Raw genomic sequence first — 17,351 nt, 5'->3', positions numbered from 1 at the left:
TGCATGCGATTCTCTCCTGCGACGCTGCGAATTCTGTCGGTCTGCGACTGGGGAGGGTCGTCGGTCTAGCCGCAGACGGCCTGCGACCAAGTTCCGTCCGGTTGGAATTCAGTCGCAGCGTCGTGTGTTCACTCTCCGACTGACCAATGGGCAGCACCGAGACGGCACGTGACGCGACGTCACGTGGGAGCTGTTGCCGTGGCCAGCGCCGGTCTCCAGGCGCACGCGCGTTGAGACGGTCGAGACCGGCCGCGGCAACAACTCCCACGTGACGTCATATCATGCACCGTCTCAGCGTGGGGTCACGTGGGAGCTGTTCCCGCGGCGTAATAAAAACTGTTTATTCTAATCAAAACATACGAAATATTGCCTTGCATCTAAAAACTCGCTGGTCATAACATCATCAACACATTCCGTGCAGCGTTTCTGTCGCGTTTAATCGTGGGTTGCCTATGCGAACATTGAGCAACCTTGCGTGTCCCTCCGACCGAATTCGCTGGGTACGCGTTGCATGTGAAAGCACTGTGCGAAAATCGCACTGCGGCGTCACCGACTAGACCGACTATTTTCATTCTAGTCGCAGCATGTGAAACGGCCCTTAGACGAATGATTCCAGCGCAAGTAGATATAATCAGTGCTCGCAGAAGGGAGGGGGCCGGTGAATACCAAGAGTTTGCACCCACATTAAAGTCCTGAACATGATGCTGACGGAAGGCTAGACATGCTTTTTATGAAAGTCAAAAGGTAGTAATTTCCCCATTTTGTAGCCTTCCTGAGACTCCTAGGCATTGTTTGGTATGTCCTTTGTGGCAGAAGATTTGAAGTTGCCATAGTTGATGTGAAGGAAGTGCTGCTCTTTACCCTCCTCTTCTTTTTCGGCCTATTGTCTCGCTGAAGACAAAATCTTGTCAACCTCAGCTTCTCTGGGGTCAAGTGGTTGGAGAACAGGTCTTCAAACCCACCCTATGCTCAGCGAAGCACCTTGTGCCTTGGCATTTTTGGACAAAGTTGCCTTGTGCCACTGAAAGTATATCATCATCAGAAGTTGGTGAATTCAGCAACGTGGCAAGATGAGTTTAGGACCCCTGCTCTTTGGGAATAGAAGGCACTCACCGTTGCGCTTGATTGAGCTTAGGGGCTTAAGGGGGGACAGTGGTCTTGAAAAGAAAATTTTATTAATTTAGTCATAGTTATGAAATTTTCAGGGCGCATGTATTTTTGTGCGCTGATTCTAGATATGTCATTTAATTTCATGTAAAACAATTCCTTGAGCACTTATGCACTTTATATGCAAGTATTTTGCGAAGAGTTTTGAAGAAAATTTGCTGCAGGAAACTCGCTGAAATGTATGCCATTGGGTTCTTTTGACACCAAGGAATACAATAAGGGTAAAATTATCATCCTGGCTCTCATAGAACTTGAGTAATAGGGTACTGATGCTGCCACTTCACACACAGGAATACACATTTTCCTTCTCATTTCTGAAGCCACAACTTCAAAACTCTATAACTTAAGTTCTATGATAGGCAGGAAGACAATTTCACCCTTACTGTATTCCTTGGTGTCAAGAGAACCCAATGGCATACATTTCAGCGAGTTTCCCGCAGCAAATTTTCTTCAAAACTCTCCGCAAAATACTAGCATAAAAAGTGCATAAGTACTCTAGGAATTGTTTTACATGAAATTAAATGACATATTTAGAATCAGCACACAAAAATACATATGCCATGAAGATTTCGTAACTGTGACTTCATTAATAAAAATTTTTTTTTCAAGACCAGTGTCCCCTCTTAAGGTAAGATAGGATAGGTGCAAGCACTGCAAAATTCTAGTGAGGCTTTTTCATGCCTGTGAAGAGGAAGCCCTGTTGTTCATCAATGGCATGCGGTTGGTGCCATAGTGGAACTGCTGTCATCAGTCGCTCCTCGTCTTCCTTGTGCCCAGTTCCTCTCTGGCCAAGGCTGATGGGGAGCCAGCAGGGGCTGCTGCCTTCCTGGTGGGCCCGAGTGGGGTGAAGAACATCGCCACTGAAATCGACCCCACCTTCAGCCGTCGGAAGCCATCCCTGGAGCGGCAGGGAAGCGGACGGCGCAGCAACTCTCGTTCGCCCCACAACACGCTCGACCCGTTGGCAGGATCGGCCGACACCAAGACGCCGCCCGGCACCATTGCTGGAAGCTCGGCCACCATGGGTGAGCCCTTGTTTTAAACAATGAGTGGTGGTCCATGAATACGTTCTTGCACCAGCCCCAGCAGCATGGCCACAGTTAGGGACTCAAGTTCTTTAGTGGTCATTTTTCAGTAATATGTAACGCATTTATACATATTTATTTTTTTTTGTAACAGATTAAGGATTTCTCGGTGGTTGCTCTCTGGCTTCATTGTATTATGTAATTTTCATTGCTAATTAATTTTAGGATTTGTTTAGGATTTTTTCATGGTGAGTATCAGCTGAGACATAATAAAGAAACTTTTTGTGACAAAGGCAGTAATGCAGGTTAATTTGTCATCTGCGAAGCAGTACCACTGTTTTTAGTGTATCACTGACATTCCGGAGAACCTACAGATTAAGAAGATAAAAATTTATGGGGTACATATTGGTTACATAAATTCAGTATATAGATTTCCTCTCTGCAGCTGCAAAATCTTGCGTAAAGCAGACTGTGAATTCTCTTGCTTTCCTTTATCCACCGTATTAATGTGTCTTTTCTGTGTTGTGTATAATCTGCACCAGTGCAAGTTCAGCTGTTCAACATCCCTGTAGCTTCCCCATATCAACACAGTCACAATTCCTTAGTATCACTTTCTAGTTACTGACTGTAACATGTTAATTTGAGCGAGTGTATTTCTACATGCCCTCTGCGCGCTGAATATTTTGCCCCTTTGCTATAGTCACTTGTACCCTTTCTTCACTGCCTTCTTCAGGGATCTAGTGCGGTTTTTGCCCACCACTGGTCTGCATCCCATAGGACTGGATGTAAAGCCATACGGCTTAATATGCGGTCGTGCAGAGTGAAATGCCGGCTATAATGCGGTTTTTAAATCTGCTCAGTGACCATGTGGTACAGCAAGAGCGCTTTCCTGCACGGCACAGGGGGCTTCTGAGGCGCGCTGTCGCTTACTTTGCAAAACAAACAGAAGGAAAAATTACGTGGCTATCAATGTCTGATCCAGCGGGAATGCGGGAGCATATATCACTCCACTGCCAACAAGTGCAGGCTCCGTTTGCCCCCTCAGCCTCCACATCACAGCTATGCTTCTCTCTCTCTTTCCCTCCCTGGCTGGCAAGCCCGAATCACGCCTTCTATTTTCCTCCTCCCTCTCGTATTTCCTCTTCGGCTTTTTGTCACAGACCTGCCATCCTTAAGGCATCCGCTTTGTTCGTGTATTGCACCCGTAAGCAGGCAACAGAATCTTTAGCTAAAGTGAAAGCTTACTGCACAAGTAATGACTCGAAGGATGAAGCGTCCATGTGCTTCAGCTCGATGGAAAACAAGCATATCTGCAACACTGCGAAGAGGCAGCGGCAGGCCAATATTGCAGCTTTTTTTTTTTCTCGGCTGCTCACGACGTGCCTCAGAAAACAATGTTTGAGCATATCACGCGCGGCGTGACCGCAGAGGCTAGCGCAACCACCTTCGCGAACTGGACATGCACTAATAAGCACATGCGCAGTTTCACGGCGGCGGTTGTGGTTACCTCCATGGTCGCGCTACATGCAGTATGATAAAAATTTCTAAGCATGCAGCATACTTAGTGAGGCTTTTTGTTCAGTGATAATGAAGGCGTTTTTGAAACTACCCATCCAGTGTATATTCAGACCAGACAAAACATTTTGGCTATAGTGCGGTACAGCTTATACAGTGGATTTTTGTGGCCGCGGCGGGGTATGTTATAAGCGTTCTGCACTGAACATCCAGTCCTCTTATGAGCCACAGTGACACTGAGCCACACAGATCATTCGTTGTTTAGCACAAGCAACAATGTCAACTGTTGACGCCTATTGCTGCAGGTGGCTCCACATCCAGCCCAGCTCTAGCAAATGCTTGCTATGCCGACCTGGACGATGGCGAAGGTGCGGTGCCTCCTTACATGCCAATCCAAGGGCAGCGGAGGTCGAGCTCGTTCGAGAAGGGCAAGAAGGGAAAAAAGGCAAAGGATGCCTGCAAGACTCAGTAGCCGTCCCAAGAGGCGCCCTCCACGGCAAGATCTTTGACTCGAGAGCATAGTGTATTTTTGTCGAGATGGATACAGAAGGAGGCCGTCCTGTGATTCATGCCAAGTCTGCTGCCTGGAGGCGATCGCTCCGACATCATCGGGAGTGACGACTGTTCTGCTGCATGCTAGTGCGTTGTCGTGAAATTGGAACTGTTGAGATAGGCGCTTGGCTAGCTCTTAATTGAGGCACTTTTTAAAAACAGAGCAAACTGAAAACCCAGGGTAAATCCCTTAATCGGCTGTGAAACTTATCTGTCACCGCAGTCCAGATATGACAAATTTTTTAAAATTCGTTGGAAGTGCCGAATTCGTTTGCTTTTGTATTCCTGAAGCGCAGTGTCCAGGATACATTGTAAGCGCACCTCAGTGCTAGGAAGTCTGAAAATTTTTCACTGGATTCCATTTTTTATTGAACGGTCAATTATTGGACGAAGGGAGAAAAACTTATACTGTGATATAAATCCAGCCCAGCTGATAAATTACCTTTTAATTTCTTTGGCGTTTGGCCTGCTTGTACATGCGTCACAGGGGACAGTTCTCATTTTTCGGTGCCCAAGGCTTCACATTTAAAAAGCGGGTACCGCGGGGATCATTAATATACTGCAAACCAATACGATGCTCAAATTCCATCTGTTATGTTCTTTCATTTTCCTTGACATTTGGCAAGTTTTTTCATGTGTCATGGAGAAGAGTTCTCATATTTGCAATGCCCAATGCTTAGCGTGCAAAAAGCAGACACTATGGGAACATAGTTAAAAAAAAATGCTCAAACACTTCTTACCCTATCACAATTCAGTGTATCCAACATAAGCGCTTTTTGCACTGCACAGCTCAAATTCTTCATTGAGTTCAAGCACATCCCTCAATGGTTTCATAGTTACGGGGACAACACCACAGTTTCTTTGACATATAGTTGATTTGGAGATGACTGTGGCTGAAAAGTGGCAAAATGTTTAAAAGTTGTGCATGCAGTGCAGAGCTTTTGTCACTGTCTTTGGTCCAATGAAAATCTCTTGACAAACACTTTTTGGCGTGCGGCAGTACAGAACTGCCACTCATTGACCAAGGGCTCACTCATGCAGTTGCTTACTGGTTTGGCACCTGCCTTCATGAGCTTGTTATCAGCACTGTGCAGCTAGTCTCATAGTTACAAAAGAAGAGAGAGAGTTATAGATATATCTACACATTTTAGCGAGTGTTATATTTAGTCTCCGCTTATAAAGACGTGGCAGGCACCCATCAGTGCTCTTGAACCGAGTGGCAGTAGTGCTGCTGTATTAAGATGGAACGTGGTGCATTCAGGCATGCTGCTTTTCTGGAACGTAGAAAGCTAATTGAAACACAAATTGACTTTCACGCCACAAATGCAGGACCGTAGATCAGCATGAAATGGCGCGTAATTCTAGCTAAACCTGTGTGAGCAGAAAGCCTTTCTGGTTAATGACAGTATAGGCGTAGCATCAGGGAATACGCACATTACTGCCATTAGATATCGGTGTTTGCGCCACACGCCACGGCAGGTTTGTGCTGATGCCACATGTCCACCTACGCACGATAGACAGTGGCAGTCTGCCACTCTGGTAGCACTGATCTCCCCTGCTATATGACAAGCAGCAGCTATAGATTCCTGTACAGTATAAAACCTAACACTTTCTCTGTCACATTTAGGAAAATCCGTTTTTCAGCCATTTTTCTAGCAGCCCGCCTTCCTGTCGGGTGCAACTCTTTTCGTGCCAGAATTTTGGGCACTCTTGTAACTCCACTCTCAAACACCCTCAGCTGCCCTTACGATGTAATATAGTTTGTTTCACTGCGTCCAGAAACTGTGTTGGATTGTGTGCACAAGCACAATAGTCTAGACAATCAGTCTACTCTACTGGCACATTTTTTATTTTTTTTTTACCATGTACTGTTTATTTAATATAAGCACTAAATGTGCATTCCTTGAACATCCAGAGAGCTCATAATGGTTGTCTGTGGCATATGCACATTATTAGTACTACTAAGCAAGTTCAGGCTTGCACTGACAGGAAATTTTTTGCTGAAATTTAAAAATAGAAATTTTTGGCCTTGGCTGAAGACAAATGTTATTTTATGCTTTTATATTGAATAACATAAAATTAGCACATCACGCTACTGTTCGAATGCATTTAAAAACTTTCCAGCTAATCTCATTTAAACTTGCACTGTGATGCAAACATAAAGCTATTTCTATGCCTTGCTGCATATTCAGTATCACTTATGCCATGTTGTCTTGCTCATTGCACCTGTGTAACTTCCCAGCATTAAAGCAATGCGTGTTTTATTTTTTGTCATTGCCTAGGTTAACTCTTTGTCAGTATGTTTTGGTGTTCCACATTATCATGAAGTTCGTGTAGCATCTGAGCCTGTAGAACATGCCATTTTTTATTCTTTACAGTGAAAACATTTCAGTATAAGAACAAATATATATGTATTTGCTACACAGCCTGAGCAAAATCTCCTTCGTTCAAATATATTTTGCTTGTCAGGTTGGAGATTTGTGCTCGATTCTACTGCCATACAACTCCATTTTTACTACTTGTATTCTGTTTATACAAAAGGAATTGTCACAATGTTCATCTCAAAAGGTCTTTATTCTGTTCTTTTAAAAAGCCTTGCGACAACCTGCCAAGGCAGCTGGTTTTGTACAGCTTTTGATCCCTTTTTTCAGAATGTGTTGTTTGAGGCCGCTTAGAACAAAGTGTGCACTTAGTGTAAAAGCTGCCCAAAATAAATGGTCTTCGAGACGAGACAAAATGTGTGATGTCTATTTCTGTGTCTAGGCTTTTCAGTTGTATTTTCAGCTGTATTTGTCATTTCTAATATAAGTAGAGACAAGAACTGGTACCACGAAATTTATCATGTAAGCAAAGAGTAATTTGTTAATCTACAACTTATAAAATTGGACACCAAGAATGTTACAGACAAGTACCATGCTGCTCAGTGCAAAGTGCGTTGCAAGCTCTAGAATGCCTTTCCAGGGTGTGGTTCAGTGAAACCAATGAGGTCACCAGCTTTACATAAAAGGAAGCCGCACTATGCCTCTTTATTGGCTATGTCCTTTGAGATCGCCTTACGGTGCACTGATCTCAGAGGACAGCTTGGTTTCCATTAGTCATGCAAGCGGTGTGCTCACACACCAAATGTACACTTTTGTGTGTAGGTTCATTCACGGTGTTTAGAATACCGCATTTATGAATTGGAGACTGCAGGCAAAGCTAAACACTGCTTCACTCAAGCCAGTATAATGTTGCACCCCTTATTTTTTTCTTGGTTTCAATGTAGCACAACATGATAGAAAGCTGTGGACAAAATTTATAGGCGCAAACTTTACAAGCACGACACGTGTCCTGTGTCTTCTTTTTCTCTGTGCTCGTAAAGTTTGCGCCTAAAAATTTTGTTACGAATAGCACAACATGCACTGAAATGAAGATCAAAGCAAACCCTACATTTGCCTGACCGTATCTGATAATTCACAACCTGTCAGAAATATGTCACATTAAGTCCTGCAATAAGTACAGATTTTTGTTGAATCATTGTCAGGTGATGGAGGACTAATGGGGAAACAAATTCCAAGCAAGGTATGACAATGAACTGCGCCAACAAGGCGTTAATGAATACTATAAACACTGCAAGAAGCAAGCTTCCAATCTGGACTAGAACAGAAAATGTAACAGTGTGAATGAAACCGTGTACTCTGTTTTAGTAGTACTACAGCTGATTTTTAAGGTAGCTTTTGAACATAATTGGTGCTTAGCAAACATTGGCAATAACCAGATGTAACTCCAGTACATTTTGTTCTGAGAAATAATGTGAAGTTTCACAGATTTTGTGTGCACTGTGTTACAAACTCAAATTTAAAAACTGCTTGTCATTCAAGCATGTTAAGAAAACATTACCTACCCTCGCACACTGTTTAAGTGAAAAACAATTTCATGTTAAATCTTGACTACGGTTTCCAAAAAGCATCGTTTTTGGTCAGCTCATTTCCAAACCTCATGCTACTCTTGCATAAATGCATCTGTAATAGCCATGGGTTCTTGCTTCCAGCACGAGAACTGGGCAATGCGGCTGAGAGCTTCCATCTGCCGGTTTTTCTTCTCAATGGCCTCGGTGGGAGTAAAGGTTTGGTCCGACTCCAGTCGGTATCCGCCCAGAAACTCGTGCGGACATTGTGCACCCCATTCCTGGCGTGTGCAAAGAGAAAGGAAAAACAAGCAGGCATGCGTCACTCACAGACAACTGGCATCTGTTGAAATGCCACAGTTGATGCCAAGAAAAGAAAAGTGTAATTGGGTGCGGCTGAGAGTCTGGCAGCCTAACAACCTTAGGAAATTTGATGGAACAATGTGGCCTCAGCTGACACAGAACAAGGGTAATAGAATTTCATTTGAAAAACTGCTCATTACGATGGTGATCTTTGCTAAACTGTTTTAGGAAGGCATTAGGGAACATTCCCCTTACAGCCGAAAACTCATCCTAATAAAAACGGTGGCAAGGAGAATTTTCCCGTAATGCCTTCCAGTAGTTCATCTTTTCAAGTATGATGATGATTACCATCATCATCATGGTTTTGGAACGCATAGGTTTGGAGCTGTCACCAGCTAGTGGAATACGCTTGGGTGAGGGATCTGCGTGGAGGTTGGTATTTTTTTATTTATTTATTTTTTATTTATTGATACTGCGATCTTTTACAAGACCTTCGCAGGGTGGGCACACAATACATAAATTCTGGAAACAACAAAAACGACCTCAGGAACAAGCAAACAATACAAGAACAATTGATCAACAATTTAAGATCAAGAACACAATTGCAAAAAGTACAAACGAAACACAGAAATGTAGCGGTACGACATTATAAAAAAGTTAGAGGTGGCTTTCAAACCTTTTTAGTGAAGTTTGGGTTACTGCATCATTAGTTAGATTATTCCAGTCTGTAATCGTTCTGGGGAAAAAGGAGTACTTAAAGGTGTTAATTCGTGCATTTAATGGTGTTACTGTAAAATCATGGCGTTGTCTTGTGTTGTACCCTGAGGAGAACGATATGATATTGGATGTGTCAATATTGTACTGGCCTTTGATTAACTGAAATAAAAATTTTAGACGACAGATGCGATTTCTGTGAGAGACTGGAAGCAAACCACTTTGATTAAGAAGTGCAGTGATAGATGTGCGGTTATATGAATTGTAAATAAACCGTGCTGCTTTCTTTCGGACTCTGTCTAATTTAGCAATGTTAGATTTAGTGAAAGGATCCCAGATTATGACGGCATATTCTAACATAGGGCGAATAATAGTGTTATATGAAAGTGAACGTACACTAGGGGGGCCGAGCTTCAGAGCACGTCGGAGGAAAAATAGTTTGCGTAGGGCATTAGCTGTAACGTTGTCAACGTGCTCTGTCCAGGAGAGGTTATTGCAGATCCGCAGACCGAGGTATTTGTGAGTATTCACTTGAGAGAGAACTTTGTTTTTAGCAGTATAGTTAAACAAAAGAGGCTTCTTTTTCTGGGTTATGCGCATGAACACTTTTATCATAATTAACGCACATTTGCCATTGGTCACACCATTATATTATCTTAGTGAAATCGTTATTTAACCGTGCTTGGTCCTCAGTAGTAGTAATTTTTTCATATAACACACAATCGTCAGCATACAATCTAACAGAAACTGAGATGTTATCGACAATGTCATTAATAAAAATCAAGAAGAGGAGTGGCCCAAGAACAGATCCTTGGGGAACGCCGGAATCAACAGGAACTGGAGGGGAAGGGGAATTATTTACTACTACAAACTGACGACGGTTTCTTTCAGTCTGTTTTCTGTGTTTACTTCAGGAACGTTATAGAAGTGCCCTGTAATGTTAGACTTCTGGCCTTCAGGTAATGCTGTCATGGAAATGAAACTAACTACAGTGACGCAAGCTTTCATTCAGCATAGAAACACTTTGACATCAGTACTTGCCTCTCAAGCATCTGTGTTAAAGACATCTCCACACTTTTTCTGACATTCTGATTAGTGCAATACCTCAGGCTTGATCATGCTGAAGTACTCTTGACCACTTGGTCTCCTGTAGAGGTAGTATGTTGAGCCAGGCACTTTCTTAAAGTTGCATGCAGCATGGTGGAGCCTTGAGTTAAGCTGGGCCTCTTCAAGGATGCGGTGGGCCTGCTTCTGCAGAAACTGCACTTGTTCAGCAATCACAGTGAGCTTGTTGGAGACATTGGCCTTGATGAATTCATCAGCCTGTTGCAGGAAAGAGCAATAAGAATTATTAGACCACTACTTGAAAACACTGCTGAAGAGATGAGCAGCATGCTGCAATGATTTAACTCTGTTTATTTTCCTTCTTGTTGACTTCACCTGAAGGCATATATCCATCCAGCATTGTTCTGGCACAAACACGAGTTACAACTATACAACATTGGAAAATAAATGCATATGTATAACATCACTGCACAGATTATTGTATACAAAGACATGCTTGCCTACATAGTATAAATGATGAAATTCAAAATGATGCATCAACATAACTGAAAATAAAGGCAATGAAAGCTGCTCATAAGGAATGGCTGACGTTATAGGGGAGGGGGAGTCCAACTTCAGCAAGGGCACAGGACTTTCAGCAGGTACCAGTTAGCACTTTCACAAGCAGCATTGACTTGGCTTTCGAGAGTTGTCATCACTAATCATTGTGCTCCATTTGCACATTTAGGATTAACAGAAGGTTCAATACCATGCACATCACACTGCATGACTTACAGTTTCAATTTGTCGGGCCAATTCAATGAGGTCCATGCGAGGCATCTTCTCAGGTGGCATGCTAGGAAGCTGACAGACCTGCTGCTCCATTCTATCCACTGTGCATTCCATAGGCGTTCCTAGAAAAACCACAGTGGCGGTTTCATTAAGCCTGACAGCATTCCTCATTATCAGGAGACTTGCACTGACTAGTCTTAGGATGTTAATCGGTGGCACTTGAACATCTAAAACAGCTCTCATTAAATACAGCTATATTTTTGCAAGGTGCATCACCAGGTTATGTGTGCTTGTATCAATACATTCTACACCACCTCTGCCATAAATGGGGTTTGTATGGTATGTGCTCGCACTCAGTAAAAAGTCAGTCATGACATCAGGATTTACAAACTGAATACAGTACCATAAATCAAAGCAGTGTAGAGGGTTGTTAAGTGTGATGCAGAGGAAGCCTCCAAATTTTCATCACCTGCAGTTTCTTAATGTGCACCAAAGTGTCTACATGCATTTCACCACTTTTGAAAAGTACAGCTTGTAATATTGAGATACTGAACCTGCACCCACAAGGTTGGCATCATCATCATCAACCTGACTACACCCACTGCAGGGCAAAGGCCTCTCCCATGTCGCTCCAATGACAGTAGACTACAATGAGCCACTGCAATAGATAGATGGCAAATTGTACGGAAATATGCCGGCTGGCTTGCAATGTGCATGGAAGCACAGTGTTCAGCTTGGACACAGAAGTGTTAGTTTTGCTTATTACACGGATTCCAGCTCTAGGAAAGCACTCTGACCGAAAGTGAAACAAGAAAAGTGGGTCCGAGTAAACAGTTCTGGATAAAAGCAGGGGCCATCAGCCTAGCATCTCGTTATGTACCTGACACAGTGTGAAAGTTCCATGTTATTCCAAAAAAAAAAGGTGAAATGCAATAAGCACCAGCATACGTCTGGCTCAAATCATTCAATCTGTATGCGCAGTGCCCTTACAATTGTCTACAGTGCTTGAATTGAAGGACGGTGACACCAACATTTGCCATTGCCTCCCGGTCTTAATGTAGTGTTCTCAGGTGCAAGAAGGAAACTATGACCCATACAAAAGCACATACAGTTCCATACCTAAGGCCCCTCATAATGGATGTTAACGCACTCCAAAGTACACCACCCTTCTTCTCTAGACAATTGTATAGTGCACTGTACCACACAACTACCAGACACTCAACGATTAATAACTCGCCAGAATATAACGGAATAAAACGCCCAGCAGAAAACTCCTGTTTGGAATATAACAGCATTTATATCAACCAGAAGAAGCCTCATAAACATGGTCTTTAGTTCCTGAACAAGACGAGCCAATCCAGTTTATTCCACAAGCAATCGGCAAAGTCTGCTGCTTGCCACAAAGCACAGAACTGTCGAGACAAGCGTCAAGGCTTGCGCTTTCTCAGGAGTACGTCGGCATTTGGGGCCGCCACTTCTTTAACTTTGTCACGAATCAGCGAGATAGTCCGCTCGTAGGCGTCAGTGGCAAGTTGCTGAGAACTTGGTTTGTTCGACCACTGTTCAGCTGCAACGGACACTGGCTCATCACTCTTGCCAGCGTCCCGGGGAGCAGTGTTGAAGCTAAGAGGCTGGTCGTTGCACAATGGATCTAAGTACGAAGGTGACGACGAAGATGGCAGCAGACCACCGCAGTTTGTCGGCGCCGGTGGCGTCCACGCGTACTCTTGGCCTCCCCAAATGTAAGTGACTGGAGGTGTTTCGGGGACGATCAGGAGACGTTTTTCGGTCGAGGAACTGCCCCCTCCAGTTCCAGGGCGCCTTTTACAACCACGTGCCGGAGTAAAACGCTGACCAGTCTTGAACGCGACGTACTTGCACCGATCAAGGATCTTGTGGCGCGTCTCGAATACCGTCTCGAACTCAGGCGCGTAGCAGACGTGCAACACAGCGCCGAAGAATGACCTTTCGTCGAGCCTCTTCTTGGCTATTCTGGCCGACTGGATGCGGGCGAATTTCACCAGGTAGGTCTCCGTGAACTCCTCGGTTTCGTAGCCATCGACGGCATGAAAGTCGGATATGTCGCCGTACTCCAGGCACGCATCGTTCAATTCCTCACTTGCACCAACGGCGTTGACATTACTTATCAGTAGGTAGCGTGACTCCTGGTTGATTGTGAAGACTTTGACGGCGGTCGATTTCCTACCTTGGCGGTAGACAGGCCTTGTTCCGCAAACCTCTCTCCTAGCGTGGTGAGGAAGCGGCTTTACAACTTTTATATGACTTGTCATGATTATGGACGACGCAAAACGCTCCAAGGACTACTTAGTGTCGTTCTAATGCGACAGATAAACGTAAAACGAACAGCAAACAGAATTATACCGAACCTGAGCTGGCTCCTTCCATTGCTGCGTTTCTGTGGCTCGTTTGTTGTCTAGGCTTGTCTAGTATCGTCTATCGGTTGCCTCAGTCCATTGTTGGCGTAGTGTTTGTGACGAAAACCAGGTGTGTATATGTTGGCAAAACTTTCTGCCTTTATTTCTTTCCAGCGTCATCTGACACAATGTGACTAATTTCACAAAATATTCCATTTGGGTCAAAAGCCTTGATAACCTTGATGAGCGTATGGGGCCGCCCGTGGTCGCGCCTCCTATCGTCTAAAAAAAAATTAGATACATATATTTATAAACAAAATATAAACACCATTTTACCAGCAAATAAGTGCTGTATTTTATTTACTGCATACTACTAGTGAAGGCACACATTTAATGTGAAGGAAGTTACGCTTTTGACCGAACGTTTGCATCTCCGAGGTTCGGCTTCGCCTCGTAGCTTTAGTGCATCACGTGGAGCACCCTTACGGGAGTGTTTTATTTATTTATTTGAGTCGCAGCAGAGAGAAAAATAAATACTCATTAAAATCCAGAAACACTGGCTTGCACACATTAATGTACATGACTGTGCGCGTAGCATATGACTGTATGACTGTGCGTGTAGCACGACGCGGCATTCAATGGTTCGCAAGATGTATTTTCTGAAAACGTATAGTGTAACTGAAGTTGGATCACTCCCTCTGGTAAACGGAAGTCTGGGTTACTTCCGTCAAGGTTGGCACGTCAGAGATAAAATGCGGGCGAAAACACGTTTAATAACTTTTTTTTTTTCAAATATTTACAGAGAGAAATTTCATAAACCAGAACTCGTGTGCTACGCCGAGCAGCTTGACACAGCTGCGCTTCATCTCCCGTCGCGACCGCACCTGCCAAGCAGTGGTTTCCCAGAGTTGCGATTAATCCCTTAATCGCGACAGCAACGCATGGCAGAAGCATGGAAAGACGCTCGGAATTATTCTGGCTTCCGTAATTATTCTGGCTCCAGCAGCTAGTGCGCCTAATTTCTGCACCCAAGACAGGCCAGGCAGACATTGTGAATGAGTTTTTGCTGCGCAGGGTAGCTAACTTCCAGATTTTTGCAACCCGTACTTTTTTCCAGCAGCGCCCTGCACATGCGCCAAATCTGCTCGTCCGCCATTATCGCCAAGAGATCTCGGTGAAAATGGACGACGAATATAGCTGCACGTGTTCTTCCACGAACAGCTAGTGTCCCACATCTGCATTTTAAAGCAAATTTTCTGGTCTGGCCAAGCGCGCTTGGTTTGTCTGGCGCCGCTGGAGGGGTGGGCTACTGTTCCATGTACTTTCCCTTTCTCTTTTCATTTTCTCTCTCTTAGCGGCTGGAACGCCATCTTGGTGTTCACCCGCTACAAAGTGACTAGCCATCATCATCAACATCATGGTTCATTACTTCATAATTTTGAGGTAAAAGGAAGAAACAGCTAGGTGACAAGCTCTTTCTGACCGAGGAAAACAGAGACCTAACCTTCCCTTCACCGCAGAGAAGGGATTATTTCTGTCGACGTCTATGGTGAGGGAGGGGGATTGGCAAACCTAAGGGGTTCGTGTATGAACCCCGCAGCGGCGGGCAGACCGGCTGCTCCGACCACACCTGTTTTATTGGGGTTTAACGTCCCAAAGCAACTCAGGCTATGAGGGACGCCGTAGTGAAGGGCTCCGGAAATTTCGACCACCTGGGGTTCTTTCACGTGCACTGACATCGCGCAGCACACGGGCCTCTAGAATTTAGGCGGAATACCGGCCGCCGCGGCCGGTATCGAACCCGCGTTTTTCGGGTCAGCAGCCGAGCGCCGTAACCACTGAGCCACCGCCACACCTGTATTTCGATGCTCACCACACCTGCCGTAATCTCTCCCCCCCCCCCCGTTGTGGGTTGAACTTTGTATATGCATGCACCTGCAATCTCCAGCCATCTACATCCTTTGCATGAAGGCAATGAGGAGATTGAAAAAGAATGCTAAATGGCATGCTATTGCAGAGCATGCCATTTTGCAGGGCATGCTCTGCAAAATGCTCTGCAGCCATTTTGCAGGGAAACCCTGCAAAATGGCTGACGAGTTCGCTACTCACGTGTTCTTACATTGTGTTTTCTCGATCATGTGCACCCATGCGACGGACTACGGTACACTAATTAATTTGGTGCAGTGATAGTGTGTTCTATGCCCACGACCCACGTGGTTTCCGCACGCAGTGGCATCAAGCGAGAACACGTGGTCTGGCTAGCAAACGTCCTGGAGTCATGGAATCAGTGCAGCGCTGACAACGTATTGCACGGCAAGCGTGTCAACAGATGAGTCATGCGTGTCTGCTCTGGCTATATAGACCAGCGCTGCTCTCAGCTGTGCATTGAACTAAGCCGAGGAGGCCATTTTACAGGCATCTATACTGACTCATACTGGTGTGGCACCACAGGGACAAGGACAGAGACAGAGTGACAACAACACACTGTTGTCACTCTGTCTCTGTCCCTGTCCCTGTGGTGCCACACCAGTATGAATTCGTACCAACTCGCCCAATTTTCAACCCTTTTGAAATCTATACTGACCACGCCCCCCTCGCATCCTTTTCCGCAGGGCAAATCTGCAGTTGCGACTGGCTGCCGCCAAGGGCGTCCGCAGAATTTTTTGCAGGGGGGGGCCCCATTGGCTGTTGGCGCCGGAGGGGGGGGGGTTATGTTCGTAGCAAAAAGGCACTATTTGCGGAGTAAATTTATTTATTTATAAATAAATAAAATAAATAAGTACAATACACACATGAAAGAAAAATTACAAACAGCAAATTAAAGCGTGGCTAGGAGAGATACATTGGCGTTTATCAACGAAGAAACAATTAAAATTAATAAAAATGCAAAAAGATACTATCACTTCGTGGAGAAGAGTGCTCAGTCTTGCTGCATACGGGTTCTCGACACACCCGTATTGATGACCAGCACACAGCACAATATGTTCACAAACACGCAACGACAGTCAGTCAGTAAACAGCAACTGTAGACGCCTCGGATTTTTCTGGGCGAATTGCGTGATGACACGGGTGATAAATTCATTCCTGTGCTTCATTACACGCTCTCGGTGCACACTCATCATACAAAGGCCGTCCAGTCTGTCGTTTGTCATCGTTGAGCGTAGCCACGTTTTCACTCTCCTCATTGTACTGAAGGAGCGTTCGACCGTACAGGTAGTAACTGGCAAAGCCAAAGCCACCTCAATGGCTTTTGCAACACCAGGGAAGAATGTCTTGGCCTGATGTAGAAGCTCGCAGTAAGTTATTTCTGATGGGTCCCCAGTTTTGTTGCACCACATCTCGTACCAAGAGATGGCCTCTTCCTTGAAGTTGTCGATGCCGTAAAAGCACTGGAGTTCTTCGGCGAGAACAGCGAACTCAACACGGCTCAAGTGCTTCATTTTTGATGGATGCAGCTGGAGAAGTTTGAAGCTCCTCTCATTGCTTTCAGAAAAGCGCCGAGCTAAAGAAGCAGTGAGGGAGTCCAAGTACGGCACATATATTGCCACACGGTAGTATTCCTCCGGCGCCTGAATCCCGTAGTTGTCTCGGTGGGCCTGACGAGAGACTTGTCTTGGCACAGATATCACCACATTTAAGTGATTGGCTGCCTCCCTTGCTGCATTCATGATGTTAGAGAACTCCTCTACAGCGTTCGTCCGGTGGCCGCGAAAAATACGTTGCAGCTCAGTGATGTGGTCATGCACAGAATGGAAGTCCATGGATACACCTTGCAGAATGTTCGTAATTGGTTCGAGCCGAGCGCTGTACTTCGCTACAATATGCAAGCAGACGATGAAAGATGAGCTTGTTGTTGCGCAGTAGAGGATGTGAGCTCGTGGTCTAGTTGCAGCGTTCGAGCATGATTCCGTGGACGCGAGCTCCTCGAGTGCTTCGACTGTGGCCACGTAATGCTGAAAGAAGATCCTAATAGACTTA

The 17,351-nt window shown here is 44.8% G+C and overlaps 3 protein-coding genes across 4 annotated transcripts in view; 1 reads left to right on the top strand and 2 right to left on the bottom strand.

Annotated features, from left to right (window-relative positions):
- Positions 1-6,996, top strand: part of LOC149364878 (uncharacterized) — a 70,454-nt gene extending 63,458 nt beyond the window's left edge. For both annotated transcript variants that reach the window (XM_089574836.1, XM_089574835.1), the window contains 2 exons: positions 1,945-2,192; positions 4,013-6,996. In XM_089574836.1, coding sequence (XP_089430962.1) covers positions 1,945-2,192; positions 4,013-4,179 — 415 coding nt within the window. In that variant the 3' untranslated portion in view covers positions 4,180-6,996. The remainder of the gene's footprint in view (positions 1-1,944; positions 2,193-4,012) is intronic.
- On the bottom strand, positions 6,604-13,452 carry LOC149364876 (uncharacterized protein C1orf50 homolog). Its single transcript, XM_089574839.1, has 4 exons — positions 13,386-13,452; positions 11,002-11,120; positions 10,267-10,485; positions 6,604-8,426 (listed from the first exon to the last, which is right to left on the bottom strand). Exons 1-4 carry the CDS (start codon positions 13,402-13,404, stop codon positions 8,241-8,243), a joined length of 543 nt encoding a protein of 180 aa, XP_089430965.1. The 5' UTR covers positions 13,405-13,452; the 3' UTR covers positions 6,604-8,240.
- Positions 12,271-13,391, bottom strand: LOC149364877 (uncharacterized). The gene has a single exon (XM_089574837.1). The coding sequence runs from the start codon at positions 13,287-13,289 to the stop codon at positions 12,426-12,428; it is 864 nt and encodes a 287-aa protein (XP_089430963.1). The 5' UTR covers positions 13,290-13,391; the 3' UTR covers positions 12,271-12,425.
- Positions 13,453-17,351: the final 3,899 nt, after the last annotated feature.

The sequence above is a fragment of the Amblyomma mixtum genome, chromosome 2 (genome assembly GCF_055824585.1).
Source record: "Amblyomma mixtum isolate Tamu chromosome 2, ASM5582458v1, whole genome shotgun sequence".
Taxonomy (NCBI): Eukaryota; Metazoa; Arthropoda; class Arachnida; order Ixodida; family Ixodidae; genus Amblyomma; species Amblyomma mixtum.
This window is presented reverse-complemented; position numbering and strand designations above follow the sequence as displayed.

Excerpts from the sequence above, each read along its gene's own strand:
- LOC149364877 (XM_089574837.1), bottom strand. The coding sequence starts at position 13,289 with ATGACAAGTCATATAAAAGTTGTAAAGCCGCTTCCTCACCACGCTAGG.
- LOC149364876 (XM_089574839.1), bottom strand. Across the intron at positions 10,486-11,001 it reads TGGCCCGACAAATTGAAACT|GCTGATGAATTCATCAAGGC; the intron begins GTAAGTCATGCA and ends TTCCTGCAACAG. Across the intron at positions 8,427-10,266 it reads TCAGCATGATCAAGCCTGAG|GAATGGGGTGCACAATGTCC; the intron begins GTATTGCACTAA and ends TGCACACGCCAG.